The 24,404-nt window shown below is 40.4% G+C and overlaps 1 protein-coding gene across 9 annotated transcripts in view; it reads left to right on the top strand.

The window, feature by feature from the left end:
- Nucleotides 1-24,404, top strand: part of rapgef1b (Rap guanine nucleotide exchange factor (GEF) 1b) — a 249,885-nt gene that overhangs the window by 83,763 nt on the left and 141,718 nt on the right. For all 9 annotated transcript variants that reach the window (XM_087998349.1, XM_087998343.1, XM_087998342.1 and 6 more), the window contains exons 2-3: nucleotides 13,235-13,377; nucleotides 19,114-19,292. In XM_087998349.1, the coding sequence (XP_087854475.1) occupies nucleotides 13,235-13,377; nucleotides 19,114-19,292 (322 nt within the window). The remainder of the gene's footprint in view (nucleotides 1-13,234; nucleotides 13,378-19,113; nucleotides 19,293-24,404) is intronic.

Below are 24,404 nucleotides of genomic sequence, written 5' to 3'. Positions count from 1 at the left end.
AGGATAAAAGGGTAACTAGGGAGAGAATAGGGCCCCTCAAAGATCAGTAAGGCGGCATTTGTGTGAAGCCGCAGGAGATGGGGCAGATACTAAATGAGTAGTTTGCATCAATGTTTACTGTGTAGAAGGACATGGAAGATATAGAATGTGGGGAAATAATAGATGATGACAGCTTGAAAAATGTCCATATTACAGAGGAGGAAGTGCTTGATGTCTTGAAATGCATAAAGGTGGATAAATCCCCAGGACCTGATCAGGTGTACCCTAGAACTCTGTGGGAAGCTAGGGAAGTGATTGCTGGGCCATTTGCTGAGATATTTGTATCATCGATACTCAACAGGTCAGGTGCCAGAAGACTGGAGGTTGGCTAACGTGGTACCATTATTTCATAAAGGTGGTAAGGACTAGGACTAGAGGGCAAAGATATAAAAGGGACCTAAGGGGCAGCTTTTTCAGTTCGAGGGTAGTGAGTGTAAGAAATGAGCTGCCAGAGGACATGGTGGAGGCTGGTACAATTACAACATTTAAAAGGCATCTGGATGGGTAAATGAATAGGAAGGGTTTTGAGGGATATGGGCCAAGTGCTGACAAATGGGACTAGATTAGGTTTGGATATCTGGTTGGCATGGACAAGTTTAACCAAACTGTCTGTTTCTGTGCTGTACATCGATAGTCATAGAGTCTTAAAGATAAAATGTTTAATAGGCCAATTTACTTTGATATTGTCCTGGTTTATTAGCTGATTTTGTTAACTGCTTTTCTGTCCACACTTCTCTCTCTTGTTGACCCCATACTCAGGAGCATGAGTAAGCCATAGAGCTTTCTGGCTTGCATCACTGTTTGGTAAGATCATGTGCAATGTTTGACATCATTCCACTTCCCCTCCTTGACTCGCGCATCCCTTTATGACCGTTAGAATTAATAAAAGAAACTTTTGATCTCAAACATTGTCAGTTTTCTCAGACATTTACTGACACAACAGATTGAAGATGTAAAAGATTTGATTTGATTTTTCGTAGGTTCTGTGATGCAATGAAAACTGTTATTCTGTGTGCTGTGTAGGCAGATCGTGCCGTACAAAGTGCATCATGGTAACAACAGAGTGCAATGTTACAGTCGTCGAGAAAGTGCAGAGAGAGATCAGCATTAACGATAGAGGTCCACTCAAAAGTCTGATAACAGTGGGGAATAAGCTGTTCTTGAATCTGTTCGTACGTGTGTTCAAACCTTTGTATGTTCTGCCCAATAGAAAAGAGTATAACTAGGATGGGAGGGGTCTTTGTGTCGGTTGCATTTTCCAAAGCAGCAGGAAGCATAGAGTCAGTGGTTGGAAGGCTGGTTTCCATGCTGAACTGGGCTGTGTACGTGACTTTGTAGTTTCTTGTGGTCTTGGGAAATGTAATTGACATTACAATGTGATGCATTCAGATTGGATGCTTTCTATGATGTATCTATGAAAAATTGAGTATTTGTGGACATATCCAATCTTCTTAGCCTCCTGAGCAAATAGACATTGTTGTGCTTTCTTGACCATTACGTTGACGTCGGTGGACCAGGGCAGATTGTTGGTGAACATCATTCCAGGAACTTGACGCTCTTGATCATCATTGATTTAGATCCACTCTACTTCCTGAAATCAATGACCAGCTCTTTCATTTTGTTGTTAATGGAGAGATTGTTGTCTTTACTCCATGCCACTAGGCAATAGAGCTCTTTTATGTACTTTGTCTCATCGTCGAGATCCAACTGACAACGGTACTGTCGTCAGCCAGCTTGTAAATGGAGTTGGGATGTAATTTAGTGACATATTCATTGGTGTTTAGTATAGTAGGGGATAATGCAGCTTTGCGGGGCACTAGTGTTGATTATTATGGAGGCAATGTTGTCACTTATTCTTGCTGATTGCGGTCTATGAGTCAGGACGTTGTGGATCCAGTTACACAGGGGGAGACCTAGGTCTCAGATGAGTTTGCTTGGAATTATGGTGTTGGAGGCAGAACTGAAAACAGTAATTAGGAGCCTGACATAAGTATTTTTGTTATTCGTTTGTTCAAGGGATGAGTGTAGGGGCAAGGAGATGGCATTTGTCATGGACCTGTTGCAACAGGAAGCGAATCACAAAGATCAAGGCAATTGGGTAGGCTGGAGTTGATGTGAGCCATGACTAACTTCTTGAAGCACTTTGAATGGTAGTCAATGAGGCACGCTGTGGTAGTCGATTGGTGGGGTGTGCTTTCAGGTTTTGCTCAAGTTTTAATATTAGTAACACTCCTTGATCTGTGTTTCCTCTGTCTGAAGTTGGTGAAAATAATTACGTGTCCACCCACTTTTAAAAATGTTATCTTGCTTAACAAGGGATAAGAATTAATTTCTGCATTTTTTTTCCTGTCTGATGCAGATGAATGCTAGTTGGCTCTGGTATTTTATTGTGGCTTAGTTTCTGATATTGGATGTGTGGCATAGGCTCTAATGGCACAAAAATGAGCTTTACAGAATATAAGTCAAATTAGTGTGGCTGTAGGCTGGTTGTTCAATAGTTTCTTTCCTCACTTTAGAACATAGAACAGGCCCTTCGACCCTTGATGTTGCGCCGACCTGAGAACTATTCTCAGCTCATCCCCTTACACTATCCCAAATCATCCATGTGCTTATCTAAAGATTGTTTAAATCTCCCTAATGTGGCTGTGTTGACTACATTTGCAGGTAGGGCATTCCACGCCCTTACCACTCTCTGCATAAAGAACCTGCCTCTGACATCTGTCTTAAATCTATCACCCTTCAATTTGTAGTTATGCCCCCTTGTACACGCTGATGTCATCATCCTAGGAAAAAGACTTTCACTGTCTGCCCTATCTAATCCTCTGATCATCTTGTGTGTCTCTATAAAATCCCCTCTTAGCCGCCTTGCCAATGAGAACAGACCCAAGTGTCTCAGCCTTTCCTCATAAGACCTTCCCTCCAGACCAGGCAACATCCTGGTAAATCTCCTCTGCACCTTTTCCAATGCTTCCACATCCTTCCTGAAATGGTGAGTAGAATAATGAGCGAATTACAGTGATGATGTTTTGACAGAATTGCTACCTTATCTATTTTCATCTTGGCACTTTGTGGAAGAAGTTACGATCTGGGCAGATTTGGCTGCAGGGTGAAGAGCAGAATTCCATATAATCAGTTAGAAAGCATTGTGTGGAAAATATCCTGATGCTTTAAACTTCCGTCTTGTTTTCTACCTGCACCTGCTCCCCCCTTTTGTTTTTACAAATGAAAGGCTTTTTAAGGAGTCTCGCAAACACAGCAGGTTAAATGGCTTCTTTGTCTTCTGATTCTTATTGTTGAGATCTGTGTTTTTACAAAAATATTAAGAGTTTGGCAGTTAATCCTAATGCATTATTTCAAAGTTTGACTTTACCCAATGACAGAAATTACTCATTTAAAAAAATGTAGTGTAAATGAATTCCTCACTCTTCATGCTTGAAACATTTTGCTGCAGCAGTCAGGAAGCATGGTGGTGTTATATTTAGTTATGTAACATATAAATTTGGCACTATGGTTATTTTATTTTAGCTGTACTCTAACAATGTTATCAAGTTAGCGTAGAGTTCACCAATTTTGATACCGATTCTCCATCAAATTTGTTGTGCAATTTTCCCACCACCCCACAACCTTATTGCTGAAGGTCAGCATGAGCTATCTCTTTGCCATTGAGGGTGGTCAAGATTTGGCACTGGTGATGTACTCTTGTTTTTGGTCTGACAGGAGAAAATTCAGGGGCGTTTATATACTTGAGTATACAAATTAAGCTAGGAGAAAGTGAGGACTGCAGATGCTGGAGATCAGAGCTGAAAAAGTGTTGCTGGAAAAGCGCAGCAGGTCAGGCAGCATCCAAGGAGCAGGAGAATTGATGTTTCGGGCATGAGCCCTTCTTCAGGAATCTGAAGAAATATAAATATACAAATAAAGCTAATTAACAAATGAAGTAATGCTCAGATCCTTTTAAAAGATAATATATCAAAACTAAACCTTTAACAGAAACTTGTGAACTTAAAGTAAAATGTGCATTTGGGGCTGAGAATAAATTGAAGCACTTGCCATATCTACTGTTTGTGCAAGGTCTCAAGCAGATCAGACAATGAATGCTCCCTCTCTGTGGAGACTCTTGTGTGGATGTAGCTATGGACGGTCTGCACTAATGACCATTCCACAGCCTCTTGACTGAATAAGTTTGTGACCAACTTGACCATATCCCAGAGCAGACCCACGCAGAGGTCCTCTGAGCTACTCTCACCACTCTACACTGAGTGTTCAAAGATCAAGAGCATGGTGCTAAAGTACAAATAGTGTAAAAAGGCGTTTGCAGCTTTAATTTGTGTCCTACTCAGTTTTTAAAGAAAAGTTGTGTGGGTGAAGTTTCACTTAACTATTACTTGACAACTTTTGTTTCACTTTCACAGAAATTATCATTTCACAACTTGGTGAGAATTAAATTGAAACCTTAATGGCTTTATAAATGGCTCCTTCTACTTAAGTATTTGGCACAAACTTATCGACTTAAATTATGCACACTTTTGTAGCAATTAACACCAACAACCGTACAAATGTTTGTTAAATAGCTGTATTGTTTTTGACCATGTACTATTCTTGAGATGCAGGTTTGTGAAGTATAGGAATTGTGAGGAAGTTGCAGTCAGGGCAGAAAGTTTCTATCTGTTAATTCTAAAAAAAAACTACTTCTGAAAGTCAGAAGTTGAGGTTTATATTCTCAGATTCAGTTGTCTGAAGCTCAAAGATTTATATTGGGCACCTTGGCTACTTCAGAAAGTTGGTTGAGTTCTCATAGTAAATCAAAAGGAAAACACTTTTTCAGCGGTCCAGAAATGACTCTTAATACTTCAGAGGCAATGTGTTGAAATTTGAAAGTAAACTATAAATTATTTCACAGCTGGCTGAGAGTTTTAAGACATGAGCGGGGTTGTATTTCATCAATGGATTTGTTAGTATTGACTAGAAATTCCCATGGAAAATCATTTTACAAAATATTAATATTAACTAACTGAATTTTGAAGATTTAAAATGATATTTATAACTGCAGGAAGTTATTGCATTCAATAAAATGTTAATTTTGTTTTGCAAAATGATACTACCCTTAGCCTAACTGAATCTCTCTGGGTAGCCCATACCGCGTAAAGAAAGCTACTAACACCTCCTCCACCCTTTTTGCCTTAATACTCTGTAATGGAATTGCCTCCATAAATCTGATAGTCACATCCATTATAATTAGCAAGTACTGGTTCCCACCGTTTGTTTGAGTGTGGGGACCTACACAATCAATCATAACCTGTGTGAAAGGTTCTTTGAATGCAGGAGTTGGCAACAAAGGTGCTGGTTTTATTACTGCCTGTGGCTTACCTAAGTTTGGTGCATATGACATGTATGGCAAAAGTTAACCACATCCTTGTGCAGTCCAGGCCAATAGAAATGCTTTTGTATCTTTAGCCTGAGTCTCCTCACGCCCAGGTGCCTTCTATTGGTAATTCATGTGCTACTGTAACACTTTCTGTTGCCAGTAGCATACAGACAAGCTGGTGCACTTCTGCCCATTTCTCCTCTGCACTAACTTGATCTCCATTTCCGTCTTAGGATTCTATTTTAAGATAATAACCCCTCAGGAATACATTGATTCCTTTTGAGTATGCATCAATATATATATATTTTATTGTCTCGTCTTGCTGTTGTAAGTCCATTAGCCTTTCAGGCCTAAAGGTCTAGGACACTAATTGACAAGTGTTTAAATCTGCTGGGATCTTTCGTATCCCAAATCTGTTCAAATCTGACTGGATCTATCCAAACCTGTCCAAATCTCGGACCCAAGCTCCCATGCTGTTATAACATGGCGGTGAAACCCTCTATTAAATAAACCAAGCACCCAGAAAAGCTCACCTTGTCTTAAAATATGAGCGATAAAACTCCCAAATTCCACAATTTAGAGAAAAAATATCCATTTTTTTAAACTCTCTAAAAGTGAACATTAAACAACAATAATTCACAACTCTAAGCCCCCTCTTTGTCTTAACTATTTATTATTTGCCCCTAACTACAGCAATATGCTGTTCCAATAAGACACTTATTAAAATTGCATCAACTTAATTTCAAAACTACACAGTCACTGTCTTCGGTGTCTGTTTTCCTCCAGCTGAAGGTCTCCCTGGGTTTTCTGTCTTTTTACAGTGAAAATGCTTCATATGAAAAGGTACCTTTTGAGAGAGAGGGTTTCCTAATTTCTTGGTTGTCTCTCGATGGCAGTTCTCTCTGCAATTTTCAAAATGTCCGTATTTTTAGGTGTCGTCTATAGGGTGGGAAATAAACAAAATAACTAATGCCTGTAAAAAGGTACAGCAATTATCATGGGGGATTTTAATCTACATGTCGATTGGTCGAACCAGATCATTCAGAGTAGCCTTGAGGAGCAGTTCATTGAATGTATCCACAATAGTTATCTTGAATAGTATGTAATAGAACAGATGAGGGAGTAAGCTATCCAAGATCTGGTCCTGTATAATGAGACAGGGATAATTAATGATATCATAGTTAGGGAAGGAGTGACCACAGCTTGGTTGAATTTAGAATAGATGGAAAGTGTGAAGATAAAATCCAATGTCAGGGTCTTGTGCTTAAACAAGAGAGACTACAACAGGATGAGGGAGGAGATGGTTAAGGTAGACTAGGAGCAAAGACTTTATGGTGGGACAGTTGATGAACAGTAAAGGACTTTCAAAACCATTTTTCAAAGGTGCTCAACAAAAGTAGCAAAAGGAAGGACTATAGGAAAAAAGATAGTCTGCCATGGATGTCTCCGGAAATGAGAGGCTATCAAATTGAAAGAACACACAAAATGGCCAATATCAGCAGAAAACTAGAAGATTGGGAAAGCTTTAAAGGTCAGTAGCCACAAAAAGAGCTAGAAAGAAAAGTAAGCTTGACTGAGAAAAAACTAGCTCAGAATATAAAGACCGATAGCAAAAGTTTATATAAATATATAAAACAAAAGGGGGCTAAAGTAAACTTTTTGGTCCTTTAGAGGATGCGAAGGGGAATATAATGGATTTGAGGAAATGGTTGAGGCATTAAATAGGTATTTTGTGTCTGTCTTCACATTGGAGGACACAAATAACATGCCAGTAATTGACAAAGAGACTAAGGTAGGTGAAAGAAATGGCAGGAGAAATAGCAAATGCACTCATCATTTTCCAAAATTCACTGGACTCTGGGGCAGTTTCAGCAGATTGGAAAACAGCAAATGTGACGTCAAATGTTTAAAAAGGGAGATAGACAAAATATGGGGAATTACAGACCTGTCAGCTTAATTTCTGTAGTGGGGAAAATGCTTGAGTCTATTATCAAGGAAGAAATAGCAAGGCGTCTGGATATAAATTGTCTCATTGGGCAGACGCAGCATGGGTTCATGAATGGCAAGTCATGTTTAACTAATCTTTTCAAATTCTGTGAAGACATTACGAACATTGTGGACAATGAAGATCCAGTAGATGTGTATCTAGATTTCCAAAATCTAGATACACATCTACTGGATCTTCATTGTCCACAATGTTCGTAATGTCTTCACAGAATTTGAAAAGATTAGTTAAACAAGGTGCTGCTTAAGATAAATATGCAAGGCCTTACGAACAATGTATTAGCATGGGTAGAGGACTAGTTAACCAACATGAAACAAAGAGTGGGAATAATGTGTGCTATTCTGGTTGGCAATCAGTGACTAGTGGTGTGCCTGGGGGATTAGGGTTGGGACCACAGTTATTCACAATTTACATAGATGATTTGGAGTTGGGGATCATGTGTAGTGTGTCAAAGTTTGCAGATGACACTAAGGTGAGTGGTAGAGTAAAGTGTGTAGAGGACTGTGAAACTTTGCAAAGGGGCATAGTTTGAGTGGGCAAAGGTCTGGCAGATGGAGTACAATGTTAATAAATGTGACGTCACCCATTTTGGTAGGAATGACATAAAAAGGACTATTACTTGAATGGTAAGAAATTGCAGCACGCTGCTGTGCAGAGGGATCTGAATGTCCTTGTGTGTGAATCACAGAAGGTTGGTCTGCAGATGCAACAGGTAATTAGGAAGGCAAATGGAATTTTGTCCTTCACTGTTAAAGGGATTGAGTTTAAAAGCAGAGAGGTTATGTTGCAGCTGTATAAGGTGCTGGTGAGGTCACACCTGGAGTACTATGTGCAGTTTTGGTCTCCTTACTTTAGAAAGGATGTACTAGCAGTAGAGGGGGTGTAGTGGAGGTTCACTAGGTTGATAGGGAGTTGAGGGGATTGGCTTATGAGGAGAGACTGAGGAGATTGGGATTATATTCATTAAATTTACAAGAGTGAGGGGGATCTTATAGAAACATATACAATTATGAAGGGAATAGATAAGGTAGAAGTAGAGAGGATGTTTCTACTGAAGGGTCAAACTAGGATGAGGTGGCATAGCCTCACAATAAGGGGGAGCAGATTTAGAACTGAACTGAGAAGGAACAACTTCACTGGACAGGGGACCCCACAGATTCACAACCCTCTGGGTGAAGTGATTGAGGCTTCCTCAGCAAATGTTTTTAAAGCTAAGATAGATAATATTTTGAACAGTAAAGGAATTAAGGTTCTATTGAGAGGGCAGGTACGTGGAACTGAGGTCACGAAAAGATCAGCCATGATCATATTGAATGGTGGAGCAGGCTTGAAGGGCTAGATGGCCTACTCCTCCTCCTGATTCTTATGTTCTTTTTCCAGTTTAGGCACGGTATACAGCTTGACAACGTTCATTCCTGTGAAGTATGTGATGGATGCTGAAACTAATGCAGTATTGAAGTTAAACTTGAGCTGATGTTTAAAGATTTTACTACACATGGATGATCAACCAATGCTCATTTTTGTGGTTTCTGTAATATGCAGATGAACTGCTTGAGTGCCTTTTTTAGCTGATGTGTAACTGTGTAACTCAACAACAGGATTTACATTTTGTATGCTTGAATTTAAGACAGGCACTAATCTAAATTACAGCTGTCTCTAATTCAAGTGTGTTAATACTTGGATAGTAAAGTTGGGAATAGATCAGTGCCCATGCTTCATTCAAACTTCCTATTATCTTGATCGAAATCTTCACATTTTCATTTGATTCATTTTTCCTGATGGTGAATGAGATCCCTAATTATTCCTTTTGTTAGCAAGTGGCACATTCTGTTCACACTGTACAAAACCCTAGACCATAAGACATGGGAGCAATAGTCCATTTGACCCATTTGAATCTGCTCTGTTATTCAAAAACATCTACTGTTTTGAGAGTCCTCGCTCCACTTCCTGCCTTTTTCCCATAACCCCTGATTGCCTTAAATGATGTTTGAAAAAATCTGTCAGTCTTGAATATGTTCAATAACCCAGTCTGTACGGCTCTCTTTGTAAACAAGTTAGATTCTCACTGTCTTCTCAGAAGAAATTTCTCCTCATCTCTACTCTACTCTAACCCCTTCTTCAGATCATGCCATTTCATCCAAGACACACCAATAAAGAGAAATACCCTCTCAGCATCCACTCTCTCAAGCCCTCAAATAATCTAACGTGTTTCAATAAGGTCTCCTTTCATTCTTCTGAGCTTAACTATCTACAAACACAACCTTGTTAACCTCTCTTCAGAAGAAAATCTTTCTATACCAAGATCAACCTATTGAATCTTCTACCCTTATTGCCAATATAAGGGGACCAAAACTTTTCAGAATGTTCTCTAGCTAATATCTTGTATAGTTTTAGCAAGATGTTTCTACTTTTGTACTTAATTTCCTTTATAAAGACCAAAATTCCATTTGTCTTCCTTAGTACCTGTTGAATGTGGAGCTAGCTTCTTGTGATTTATGGACAAGACACATCAAATCACACTGCAGTGCAGGTTTTTGTAATTTTTCTCAATAGTCTGTTTTCATCCTGCCAAAGTGCAGAACCTAATATCTTCCCAAATCTAAATGCTCTGCTATTCATGCTTTAGAATAGGCTCTAAATGCTAAGTAGTACAGTGCATTAATAAAAGGATACCAGTGAGAATGTGTATAGGGTATAAGCAAGCAGGGGAAAAAGTTTAAATTCTAAGTTTTGTGAAACAAGAGGTTCAGCTGAGCGTGACTCAGATCAGATAAGAACTTGCAGTTGGGGTAGGTATAGGACAGATGTTAGGGGTAGGTTCTTTACTCAGCGAGTCGTGAGTTCATGGAATGCCCTGCCAGTAGCAGTGGTGGACTCTCCCTCATTATGGGCATTTAAGCGGGCATTGGATAGGCATATGGAGGATAGTGGGCTAGTGTAGGTTAGGTGGGCTTGGATCGGCGCAACATCGAGGGCCAAAGGGCCTGTACTGCGCTGTATTCTTCTATGTTCTGTGTTAACAGTGGGGTGCTGGAGGCAAGGGTAATGGATTAACAAAGTAGAAAAGCATGCATTATGTAGAGCCATTTAACAATATGGAAGCATTTAGTATGTAAAGTCAGTTTAACAAGGTGAAAAGTATTCATTATGTGAAGCCAGTTAAGGTTAAGAACATTAATTGTGTAACAGCAGATTGTCAATATGTAAATGCTAGTGTTATATGCTATTAACTCCCTGGGTGAAGATATTTTTACTGAATTGCTCAGTGAGAACAGCAAATATGGTAGACTACATTGAGTGAAGTATTGGTGAATTGCTGCTTCACCAACCTCACCTATTGTATGCATTGCTGCTGATGTGGTGTCCTCTATATGCAGACTTGGAGACTTGTTTATGGAGCATTTCCACTCTGCACACACCAATCAAGCTGCCCCCCCACCCTCACACACTCACTTGTTCCTCAGATGCTTTCTGACCTGCTGCATTTTTCCAGCTTCACACCTATTGACTCTGGTTCCCAGCATCTACATTCCTCTCTGTCTTCAAATCACCTGGATGGTTTGTCTGGAGCCTTGGCAGCTCTGGAGGGGAGAGGGTATTAAATGGGCAAGTGTTGCATTTGCGGAAGGCGCTGTGGGTTGTGGAGAGGTATTGGGAGTAGATTTATTAGGCAGTCATCTGCATGCATCATCCTAAAGGCCCTGCATGGAAAGGAGATGATGGATCTTGTTGAATATTTTCTTGGGCTGACTATCAGAGTCACAGAATACCTGATGACCAGAACTTACAAACAAACAAGGCGTAGCTTGGCTGGTAGTGAGAAAATCCCTCCCTGTTGGATCTTTCCATCACACCTATATTCTTGACTTACTCTGCCTGTTGCTCTCAAGGCAGCTATGGTGGAGAAAATACTATTTTGTTGAACTTCCCTTTGCTTAGAAGATCTGGAGAGGGATGTGGTGGCTTTTTAGAAGTTCATCCAGAGCAGCTTTGTGACAGAGGACTCTGCTGTAGGAGTTGTTCACAACCATGCTTTGAGGTGAATATCGATTGTGCCTAAATGAATGTGATCTGGGTGAAGGAAGCTGTTTTGGTCTATGTGTAATGGTCTGTGCTGGTCCTCAGTGAAAAGACTTGTTCTCAATTGATTGTTGAGGTCTGGCACATTCCAAGGTCAAGGACTACATGCTGAGTCATGCACTAGAGCAAGTAGCACACATCACTGGTGCAATGGGGCAAACTTATTGTCTAAAGCCTTTCAATCATAGTGCACTGAGGGAATTCATACTGTGTAGAATTCCTCGGGCTAGATGCCTGACAAGGGATGTGTGTGATGAATATCAAGAATATTTTAACACCTAAGAATGAAACTTGCTGTGTGGAAACCAGTTGAATTTTATTGCAGCACTTGTAACTTTAAGTCAGTGCTTTGTGCTGCACACATACTTTATTCATGAACTTTGTCCATTTTCAGGGAGCAAAAATTCATGGTGAGGACCAATATTCTGAAGTTGACCTGAGGCATATTATTCCATCATGTCAGTGAATTACAATTCTGCAGCTGAGTAATAGCAGATGAGATGACTTGAAACTAGTACTGTGTGCAAAAATAGAACTGACATCCCTTGTTGCTCAACTTGAATGTGAAAAGTTCTACAAACTCCCTGATAAAATGGCAAAAACTGCCTTGCTAGTGTTCCAGGACAGCACCATAACAAATATCAAACAATAAGATAAACATTTGCTGATGACAGTCAGGCAAACTTTTTAAAAGTTATTTCACTGGTAGAATTTTTGGTAATGATTTGTTTAGAATTACCTGTTTAAATTAAGCCATGCCCCTCCCTTTTGATTATTCATTTCTAAATCCACCAATTTGACTTTGAGGTGTTCCAGCATCATCTAAAACTTTTTAATGTACCATTGATAGATTGTGAATGACAAACTGGTGCCCATATCAAGCAATGTTGTAACAAAATACAATCTCCACATTTTATATTGACTTCAAATCCAGTTAACTTGTTTTATGTTAAAAATCACATAACACCAGGTTATAGTTCAACAGGTTTATTTGGAAGTACTGGCTTTCAGAGCGCTGCTCCTGGAGCAGCGCTCTGAAAGCTAGTAGTTCCAAATAAATCTGGACTATAACCTGGTGTTGTATGATTTTTAACTTTGTCCACCCTGTCCAATGCTGGCACCTCCACGTCATAGCTTGTTTTATGCCATTATATCACAAAACTTTGTCAGTAACTTAAAGCATCCTTGTAACAGAAGGCTAATATTTGTTTACTAATCTATTTTGCTGTATTCAGCTAAGATCGTTAAGCATAAATTGCATTTAACACCTGGTACCTTGAATAAGATGACATTTTCTCTTATGGGTTTACCAAAACCAGCAACCATAGTATGACAGTCAGTACTAAATTATGTAAGCAATTCAGTAGAAATATCTTCACCCAAGGAGTGATGAGCATATACCATACCATTAACATGAGTGGGGGTGTCTAACTTTGAAAAATTTGAAGAGACACCCACTTCAGCATGAAAATAAAAGGATGATGTAAGATGAGAGGAGATCCACGTGGAGCATAAACACATACATGGACTGGTTGGGCTGAACATTGTTTTGTTACTACATTTTCAAACCAATTAGTGTAGTTATCTTATTGTTAGTTATGTTATAGAGCAAGCTGTATTCTAGCTTTTGTCTTTTGTTTGCTTAATGTCTTGAGTTCATATTGAATTCACACAAAATCAATTGTTTTACCTTTTTTATTGGAGTAGTGCATTATTGGTTACTGTGTGCATTTTCACTCTTTCAGATTCCCAACGCTCCCACCTGACCTCGTTCACCATGAAGTTGATGGACAAATTTCACTCACCGAAAATAAAACGAACTCCATCAAAAAAAGGAAAACCATTGGAGATAACTATCAAAGCTAACTCAGAAAAACCTCCAAACAAGGTTTGTTCCTCCACCTATACATTATGCAAAGAAAATGTAATATCAACAACTTTATTTACTTTACATTTTAACTTTCAGTTACAAAATGCACCAATTAAAGAAGGCATTTTCATTTTTTTTTCTTGTCACTCTTCAGTCATCAAACAAAATGCTTCTCAAATAATCATCCTGTAATTGAGTTTAAGTCTTCTAAGTTTTGTCCTCCGTGGCCCAATGTCTTGTTACTAGTTTTCCCACTTCCTAATTTAAACTTTGACATTACTTCCATTTTCTTTGGTGAGCAGCAAGGTTAGTGATGAACTTGACAGCTGTATCCAGTGTCTTTGGCAATATTGCATTTCATTATGCAAGAGGGTTTGATTCTCATTAACAGAACTGATGTAAAGTCTAGCCAAGACTAACCACAAAGAGAAGTCAGCTAATTGGTCCAAAGAAGTGGAATGAAGACATAGTCTTGTTGTATTAATCATTTTGTTTTGAAAACTTCAACTCTTAACTTAATGAGCGCATTAACATGATTAATGTGAAGGTAAAGCTGGGAGCAGGGCAGGGAAAAAAGGTATAGTGATGTTTTCCTGCAAAAGGTATAAGTCAGGGGCGAAGTAAAACACAAAATTGTACTTGATAATAGGAGAAATTACCATCCTGGTAGCTAATGTCTCTGTAAATAATCATAATGATCCACTTTGCTTGTACATCAATGGGGCTATTCATGAACAGGTAATTATTTTCTTGCAGCAGTCATTGTAGAGTTTGGAGATGTGCAGGGGACCACCTCTAAAAATATTTTTTTCTCAGTGTTAGAATTTAGCATTCCATTTGAGTGAAAGAAGTTTGGGTTAAAAATAACTGCTAAACCTCAATATGGGAAATTACATCAGGCTGAAGACAGGGTTAGCTGGCGTGGACAAGGGAAGGAGTTTAGCAGAAAAGGTGGCTGAGAACCCATGGCAGATGTTTAAGAAAATACTGCATCACCCACAAAGATTTTATCCCAGTGTGCAGGAAAGATTTTAGAAAGTGAATAAACCAGCTATGATTAACCAAGAAAGTTAAGGATATTGTCAAATTGAAAGAGAAAATATATAATATGGCAAAAATTAATGGCAGAGGATTCAGATAGTTTTGAAAGCCAGTGAAAGACGACCAAAATGGAAGAGTGAATGGAGTAAGCTAGCAAGTAATATCGCTATGGGCAGTAAGAACTCATATTTACATAAAGTAAGAGAAGGACCAAAGTGAGAGGTCCTTCAAGAATGAAGTTAGGGAAATAACAATGGGGTGCTAGGGAATGGCAGAGGATTCGAATAAATAATTTGCATCAGTAGAAGACATTAATGGCAGTCCAAAAGTGGAAAATAATAGAGATAAAGTGGGAGAAGAAATGAAGCAAGTGTAACTAGAGGATAAAGTCCTAGAGAAACTAATTGGTCTAAAGACCAACAGGCCCCCCCCCTGGATTTGGTGGATTCCACCCTTGGATATTTAGGAAAGTAGATACAGAAGTAATGGATGCACAGGTTGTAATCTTCTAATAATTCTTGGATTCTGGAAGAAATTCCAGTGGATGTGAAAACCTCCAATTTAAGACACTTCTATAAAAACAGAAGGAGACAAAAACACAGATTAACAAGCAGGATAGATGAAGGTGAACCAGTTGATGTACTATATTTGGATTTCCAAAAGGCATTTAATTAGGTACTGCACAATAAGATAACAGTCCATGGTGATGGTATTTCACAGATAGAGGATTGACTGACTAGTAGGAGATAGAATTAGGGTAAAGAGGGCAATTTCAGAATGGTAGCCTCTAGCCGGTGGTGTGCTCCAGTAATCAGTGGTGGGACTGCAGTTTTGTTTTATGACTTGGATGTTAAGTGATTGGACTGTCACCAAGCTTGTGGAAAACACAAAAATAAGTGAGAATGCTGTCTACAGAGGGATGTAAGCAGGTCCAGTGAATGGGTAAAATCTTAGTGGAATGTTTGAAAATATGAAGTTGTGCACTTCAGAAGAAAGAAAGAGCTGGGCCTTGGTAACCCAGGGAGAGGCTGTTTAAAACTGGAGCACAGAAGTTATGGTCCTCAGATGCTTGCCTTCTGATTTAAGCACAAATTCAATGGGTAATGGAAGGTAAATGGTCTGTTGGCTTTCCATTCAAAGGGAATAGAGTATACAATAGGGACATGTTGCTAAAACTAAACCAAGCACCTGGAATACTGTGAACAGTTTTGGGTCCCTTATCTAAAGTTAGATATTGGAGGCAGTTGTTAATTTTAGGGAGTTTATGATCATTTACTAATATAGGCAGTTGATGATTTGTAAGCAATTATCTGATACTTTATCAAGTTTAAGAAGCACCAGTTTAGATATGATGCATTATTTAATTAGATAAAGATGTAGAACTCTGACAATTGGGAATTGTTCACTGTTACCAGAAGACAAACAGGCTGTCAGCATGGAATGTTTTGGTCTGGTGAGGGCAGCATCCTGTTCTGTAGTGAAGGAGTTATGGAATCTTCCATTTGCTGATGAAGATTGCTTGAGGAAGACTGTGTCTGGAGACCACCCAATGATAACTACCTGTGAGGTCCACTTGATGAGGACTGCCCCCAAAATAATTCACCTCTGTCCCTCTGCATTTATTGTTATGTGACATTTCTAGGGACAGATCAACTGTTTGAACCCTTTTGGCCAATGCGCATGAGACAACTACTCAGATATTAGATGATTGTTGTCTCTTTGCCAACTTCCATTTGAAAGTTAGTTTTCATTCCTTCTAAACAAAGTCTTTTTGCAAATGATACACTTGTAATGATATACTTAGCACCAGACAAACTGTTGACGTTAGTTCAAAGCGCAGCGTGACATTGGTGTTTCTCATTCTTTTATTTTCCCATGCTCAAACTTTGGAAAGCTAAATACTGCTGAAATAAAATGAAATGAAAAATCATTCTCTGCAGAAAATACTAGGAAAATTCAGTTTTAAGTGACTCCAATAACCATTACAGTCCAGAGATGATTCACTAGGTTGATTCGAGGTATGGAACATTTTCTTATCGAGGAGGTTAAGGTTTGAGAAGAATGTTAGACAACCTTATTGAAACACATACTTGGGGGAATTGGCATGGTAGATGCAGAGACGGGGTTTACTTTTAATGGGAGAGTCGAGGACAAGAAGGCATAATGTGTCAGCATTAGGAATTGGCTGATTAGGGTAGAGATGAAGAGAAATTTCTTGTGTAGTGAATCTGTAGAAATTCTTTACCATAGAGGGCTGTAGAGGCCGGGTAGTTAAGTATATTCAAGACCAAAATTTTTAATCTGTAGAAGAATCTAGGGTAGTGCAGATAAGGCAGGAAAGTGGAATTGAGAATTATCAAATCAATAGTGATCCCGTTGATTGGGAGAGCAGATTCGATTAGCCAAATGGCCTACTTTTATTCTTTAGTCTTATTCAGCACAGAAGTAGGGTTTCCTGTCTTGATCGAAAGATGTTGCCCATTGTTTTTGAAGGTCCTGACTCACGAATGTAAGTTAGTAATCTTCAAACTGATGTTCAATACTATGAACAAACACAGTTTCTAATATCTTTATTGCCTGCTGTCGCATGCAGATGGACCAAATTTAGCAAATTTTCATTGCAGAGGGTGAACCCTTCCAGGATCTCTACCTGCAGCTGGCAATAACGCTTTGACAAGTGATGTAGTTTTAGTGCGATACAACCTTGACTGAGCTTCTGGTCTGTTGTAACCCTGTTCAGGTTTAGTATTGGTACTGCTTCAAAAAGCAGTTTGCACTGTTCAGTTTGTCTCTGCTAGACTGCTAAAAATAGTTGCATAATGTCTGAGGTATTCGCTCTGTTCATGTACTTTTCCTGTTTTTAATGTTGTGCTTGATGACTCATTCTCTTCTGTCCCTTAATGGTAGTGTCTACTTATTTGATATTTTTATATAGTGGTTATAGAGTCCTGTAGCACAGAAACAACTTCTTTTAGAAAGGCTTTCTTGACCAGCTACTTTCCGTAATCTTCATTAGCAACATTGTGAAAGCTGTTAGAAGTTTAATTTTTCCTGTAACAATTATACAATATTGAGAGTACAGAATACATCCAGGTAATCTTGTTGCTCTTAATTTTCCTTCCATGAGTCTAACATAAAGTTCCATCTGTCTGCTATCTTAAGGCGGCACGGTGGCACAGTGGTTAGCACTGCTGCTTCACAGCGCCAGAGACCCGGGTTCAATTCCCGACTCAGGCAACTGACTGTGTGGAGTTTGCACATTCTCCCCGTGTCTGCGTGGGTTTCCTCCGGGTGCTTCGGTTTCCTCCCACAGTCCAAAAGATGTGCGGGTCAGGTGAATTGGCCATGCTAAATTACCCATAGTGTTAGGTTAAAGGGGCAAATGTATGGGTGGGTTGCGCTTCGGCGGGTCGGTGTGGACTTGTTGGGCCGAAGGGCCTGTTTCCACACTGTAAGTAATCTAATTGTGGGCAGCACGGTGGCACAGTGGTTAGCACTGCTGCCTCACAGTGCCATGAGACCCGGGTTCAATTCCCGACTCAGGCGACTGATTGTGTGGAGTTTGCACATTCTCCCCGTGTCTGCGTGGGTTTCCTCCGGGTGTTCCGGTTTCCTCCCACAGTCCAAAGATGTGCAGGTCAGGTGAATTGGCCATGCTAAATTGCCCGTAGTGTTAGGTAAGGGGTAAATGTCGGGGTATGGGTGGGTTTCGCTTCGGCGGGTCGGTGTGGACTTGTTGGGCCGAAGGGCCTGTTTCCACACTGTAAGTAATCTAATCTAATCTAAATGTACTGATGGTTGGCTTACTACACATTGCTGATTGTAAGCCCTACCATGTCTTGCGTAAAATCAAATTGGCTGTACAAGCTACCTGAGGTGGATTTAATATATGTGAACTTGTAATTGAAGTGTAACGGGACAAACTAAGTAACAAAGTAAACGAATACAACCAAATAAGATAATTTGTGCATGAATTAGGATACATGATCAAAATTGCACATGCAATCAGCATGCAATTTCTCAAGTCAAAAGTTACTTTATGCTTCAATATTACATTTCAGTGTTTGAGTTTCGTCACATTTTGAGGTCCCTTTTAGTCTTTTATGGTTTAGAAATTGTTATTCTGTTATTTAATGAATATGGATAATTCGACTTCCACGTGCCAATCTTGTCAATAAATGTGACATAGTTACTACACTATCTGTTATCCTGTTGGACCACGGAAATCCAGAAAACTGCTACTTAAATTCTACAGCGAGATTGAACATTTCACTCAATCTATTCATACACTTCATTTTCCAGCTTGCTTTTGACTATATTTGAAAATAAGACTGAGTCATCATAGCAATTGTCAGATTTTTAATGATAGAATAATCTAATCTCTGAAATACAGAAAATAAAGTCAGATTTAAAGTGTCAGAGAAATCCTATGGGTTTTATTTTAGGTTGCGTCCCCATCAATTTGCATATATGTGCATGTATGGGTATACTGGGCCTTTGGTTTGTACTATTTGTTTGTAGTTTTGGTTAATTATTTTCATACTTTTATGAAATGTTAAAAGACAACATTTTATGGAACATCAACTGAATCTTTCAATTCTTGACAATATTTTGTAATGATTTATCTATGTTTGTGTACGATGCATACATTCATAAATGGTAACTGTTTTAAATTACACACACCTGATTTCCCTTTTAATTTGTTTGATGCAGACTTTAAACCGGCTGGAAGAGCAGGAAAAGGAAGTGGTGAGTGCACTGCGGTATTTCAAAACCATTGTGGATAAAATGGTGATTGACAAAAAGGTGCTAGAGATGTTGCCAGGGTCAGCCAGTAAAGTCCTCGAGGCCATCTTGCCGTTAGTACAAGTGGATCCACGCATTCAACAAAGGTGAGTGCATAGCATTCTATGACTCCTAACATTTTGTTAGCTAGCTACTCCAGAAGTTGGAAAGGCAAGGAATGGTTAGTGGTAGTCAACATGGCTTTGTGTATGGGAAATCATGTCTTATTACCTTGATTGAGTTTTTGAAGAGGTGACAAAGATTAAAGACCGAGTGGTAGTCATTGTCAAATGGACTTCAGCAAAGCATTTGATAAGGTTCTGTGTAGTAGACTAGTTAGTAAGATTAGATCACATGGGATCCAGAGGGTGCTAGTCCATTGTACACAATTCACTTGAAGATGGGAGACAGGGTGGTGGTATAGGATTGCTTTTCAGACTGGAGACCACTGACCAGGGGTGTGCAACAAGGATTGGTGCTGGTCCACTGCTTTCCGTCATTTACAAAAAATGATTTGGATATGAACATAGAGGCAGGTTTACAAATGACACTAAAATAGGTGGTGTCATGGACAATGAAGAAGATTATCTTAGAGTACAACAAAAGCTTGATCAGATGGGCCAGTGGGCTGAAGAGTGGCAGATAGAGTTTAATTTAGATGAATGTGAAGTGTTGCATTTTGGTTAGGCAAACTAGGGCAGGACTTACACAATGGTAAGGCCCTGGGGAGTGTTGCCGACCAAGAGACCTAGGGATGCAGATGCATAATTTCTTGAAATTAGTCACTGGTAGACAGGGTAGTAAAAAAGGCTTGCCTTCATTGGTCAGAATATTGAGTACAGGAGTTGGGACATCATGTTGCAGCTGGACAGGACAATGGCAAGGCTACTTTTAGAATACAGCATATAATTCTGGTCGCCCTTTTGTAGGAAGGATGTTAAACTTGAGTAGGTGCAGAAGAGATTTACAAGGATATTAAAGGAAGTGGTGGAGGCAGTTACAATTACAATATTTGAAAGGCAAAAGGATGGGTAAATGAATAGGAAGGGTTGAGAGGGTTATGGACCAAATGAAGGAAAATGGGACTAGGTCAGATTGGGGTTCGGTCTGTTTCCTTGCTGTATGATTCTGATTCTTATGAATCTTAATTAGTGATGACACACAAGCTTGGCTGTTGATTTTTTTTTCTGTGTATATTTCATTTTAAAAGATAAATGCAAAGCTGATTTCAACGTGAAATTGCATTTTATTGTGCACAGTCTCTCATTCACTTAACCCATGTCAGTGGTTCAGTTTTGTTTCTACTTTGATTAATCACTTATCTGGTTCCATTTTTAGCTCTCCCAGTGCAAGCTCTATGTCCAGCAATACTTATCCTCCTCTGTGCAGCCATCTTTGTTCTTCCACAGTGTTTTATTTTTATCTAATTTTACTCCCTTACATTTTGCTTCGTTGATTATAATCTCCACAGGCTATTTCAGCCAGGTCAGTCCATCCTTATGCAGATAATGAGAGAATCCATAATAGAAATCTTGTGTTTAACACAGATCAGTCTTGTAACCCAGTCAATGTTCACTTGCTGCATGAGCATTGTTCTAAATACATTTAGCTGCTTTGTTCTCACATCACATTATCCTATTTGCCACCCTTTCGGCTTCCAATTTAGTCTTGAATTGATGATTTCTTCTTGAGCCATTTAACCCTGAAATGAATGCCACAGACTCTCTGCTGGATGGGACTCTAATCATCTTATTTCATTCCTGTCTTCTAATAGTAATCAGAGAATTACAAGCAATGGTTCTGTTCCTGTACAGTTAGACCTGTCACCCAAGGATTATTCTCTCTCTGTCCTTTGCCTACATTCTTGTCCTCAGGAACCATCTGGAAAAAAATGTCAGTATCCATATGTAAGCTAATGGCATCCAGATTTCCCTCACTATTATCTGTCTTTATGCACCACTATCTCTGGTCAGATGCTCTATTTGAACAAAATTTCCTTCAGTTGAACATTGCTAAGACTGAAAACACAATTGTAAGTTCCAATTACAAGCTCTGCTTCTGAGCCACCACTTCCAACCCAGTCATTGACAATTGTTGAAGCTGAACTAGACAGTATGCAGTCATGTTTGAACCTGAGGTGAGGTTCAAGCCCCACACCTGTGGCATTACTAAAAGTTTCCAAACTAAACTACATAACATGACTTAATTCCTTCCTGCTGAAACCCTCAAACATGTCTCTGTCACCTCTAAGCTTGGTGGTCTTCTAACCTACTCTTGTCTGGTTCTACCTTGCTTTATCTTGTAAACTAGAAGTGCTACCTGTATCCCAAGTTACACCAAATTTTGTTCAGATTGCCCCTATGTTCACTGACCTATATTGACTCTGGCTCTGGTTCAGCAACCTTTCAGTTTTAAAATTCTCATCTTCTTTCTCCTCTTATCCCCCACATAAATCCCTAAAGACCTCTTATCCATATCTCTGTGCCCCCCCCCCCCCCCCCCCCCACCCCCAGGTCTCCTGAGAATCCCTATCTTGGTGGCTGTATCTTTTAATCTAGGCCTGAAGTTCTAGAATTTCAACCACTTGCTCTTTATTTTCCTCTTTTTTTTTTAAAGTGCTCCTCAGCAACAATATATTTGAAACAAGCTTTTGGCCAATTGTTCTAACATCCTCCTATGTGGCTTGGTCTCATTGTGTTTCACAGTTCTCCTGTAAAGTGTCTTGGAGCAATGTTGTTCAACTTGACAGACCAGCAGGTGACTCTGGTACAGGTTATGATTATTTTATTCATATGTGCACAAGGAGAATCAACCTTGATCATTCTAAGACTGCGGTCTGGCTAAAACACAAGTTCTCATCTCATATGCACCTTAAGGTCTCACATTCGATTTTTGTAATCTCAAATTACATTGTTAACCAACTATCATTTATTTCCCACAATAAATGCATCAGGTGTTGTCAGTGTTCAACCAAGGTCTCTTATCTTGCTCTTTCTGCAGTCCAGGCTGTGTTCTCGATACTCTTGTTTCCTGATCTTGCTCTTTGCAATTTAATTCAATTTACTACAAATGCTTAAAACAGAATCTGTATTTAATCCTTTCTGCTTCCCATCTTCAGCCTGGCTCAGAGTACTAGTGGTATTGCCCTTTCTCCTTGTGCTCTGCTGCCCAAATATAGTAGTCAGCTATCAAACTTAGGGTTGTAAAGGTACTTCGTTATACCATCTGTATGTCCAATAATATAGGCATGTGCCTCATGTGTTTTGGCCCTATATTCTCCAAATTCCCCATACCCTGTAATCTCATGTGTGTCCTCCTGAGTTAGTCAATCAAGTACATTGAGTATAGAACCAATACCAACTGGGTGATGATGAAAACATGGGAGATGTTTTTAATCTATTGACTTATCTGTACATTTGAGCTTCAATTCCAGTGGCTCTTTGACCAAGTGGTGGGATCTATTTGTTTGGCCGTATCAGTCAGTACCCTAGTTTTTTTTCTTCTTGTACTTCCCAGGCCTCATGCCTGCATGTTAATTGTTTCTTTTCTTTCCTTTTTCCATCTGTCCTTTCTTTTCTGCCTTGGGGTACAAACCCACTACATCGCCGTTTATAGGGCAGATTGATGTTCCTATGTTGGCACTCTCTTTGTGATAGGAGAAAGTGAAGTCTGCAGATGCTGGAGATCAGAGCTGAAAATGTGTTGCTGGAAAAGCGCAGCAGGTCAGGCAGCATCTAGGGAACAGGAGAATCGACGTTTCGGGCATTAGCCCTTCTTCAGGAATGAGGAAAGTTGGTCCAGCAGGCTAAGATAAAAGATAGGGAGGAGGGACTTGGGGGAGGGGCGTCGGAAATGTGATAGGTGGAAAGAGGTCAAGGTGAGGGTGATAGGTCAGACTGGGGTGGGGGCGGAGAGGTCGGGAAGAAGATTGCAGGTTAGGAAGGCGGTGCTGAATTTGATGGATTTGACTGAGACAGGCTGGGGGGAGGGAAAATGAGGAAACTGGTGAAATCCGAGTTCATCCCTTGTGGTTGGAGGGTTCCTAGCCGGAAGATGAGGCGTTCTTCCTCCAACCGTCGTTTCGCTGTGGTCTGACGATGGAGGAGTCCAAAGACCTGCATATCCTTGGTGGAGTGGGAGGGGGAATTGAAATGTTGAGCTACAGGGTGGTTGGGTTGGTTGGTCCGGGTGTCCCAGAGGTGTTCTCTGAAACGCTCCGCAAGTAGGCGGCCTGTCTCCCCAATATAGAGGAGGCCACATCGGGTGCAAAGGATGCAATAGATGATATGTGTGGAGGTACAGGTGAATCTGTGGCGGATATGGAAGTTTCCTTTGGGGCCTTGGAGGGAGGTGAGGGGGGAGGTGTGGGCGCAAGTCTTGCACCTCCTGCGGTTGCAGGGGAAGGTGCCGGGAGTGGAGGTTGGGTTGGTGGGGGGTGTGGATCTGACGAGGGAGTCACGGAGGGAGTGGTCTTTACGGAATGCTGATAGGGGAGGGGAGGGAAATATATCCTTGGTGGTGGGGTCCGTTTGGAGGTGGCGGAAATGGCGGCGGATGATGCGCTGTACATGGAGGTTAGTGGGATGGTAGGTGAGGACCAGTGGGGTTCTGTCCTGGTGGCGGTTGGAGGGGCGGGGTTCAAGGGCGGAGGATCGGGAAGTGGAAGAGATGCGGTGGAGGGCATCGTCGACCACGTCGGGGGGGAAATTGCGGTCCTTGAAGAAGGAGGCCATCTGGGATGTGCGTTTTTGGAACTGGTCCTCCTGGGAGCAGATGCGGCGGAGTCGAAGGAATTGGGAGAATGGGATGGCGTTTTTACAGGGGGCAGGATGGGAGGAGGTGTAGTCCAGGTAGCTGTGGGAGTCGGTTGGTTTGTAGTAGATGTCCGTGTTGATTCGGTCGCCTGAGATAGAAATAGAAAGGTCGAGGAAGGGGAGGGAGGAAACTGAGACTGTCCAGGTGAATTTGAGGTCGGGGTGGAAGGTGTTGGTGAAGTGGATGAACTGTTCAACCTCCTCGTGGGAGCACGAGGCGGCGCCGATACAGTCATCAATGTAGCGGAGGAAAAGGTGGGGGGTGGGGCCAGTGTAGTTGCGGAAGATGGATTGTTCCACATATCCTACGAAGAGGCAGGCACAGCTGGGGCCCATGCGGGTGCTCATGGCTACTCCTTTCGTTTGGAGGAAGTGGGAGGATTGGAAAGAGAAGTTGTTCAGGGT

Source organism: Chiloscyllium plagiosum, unplaced genomic scaffold, assembly GCF_037043375.1.
Source record: "Chiloscyllium plagiosum isolate Xiang-an unplaced genomic scaffold, Cpla_swu_hap1 HiC_scaffold_21, whole genome shotgun sequence".
In the NCBI taxonomy this organism is placed as follows: Eukaryota; Metazoa; Chordata; class Chondrichthyes; order Orectolobiformes; family Hemiscylliidae; genus Chiloscyllium; species Chiloscyllium plagiosum.
The sequence above is the reverse complement of the archived record's forward strand: the minus strand, read 5'-3'. Positions and strand labels throughout refer to the sequence as shown.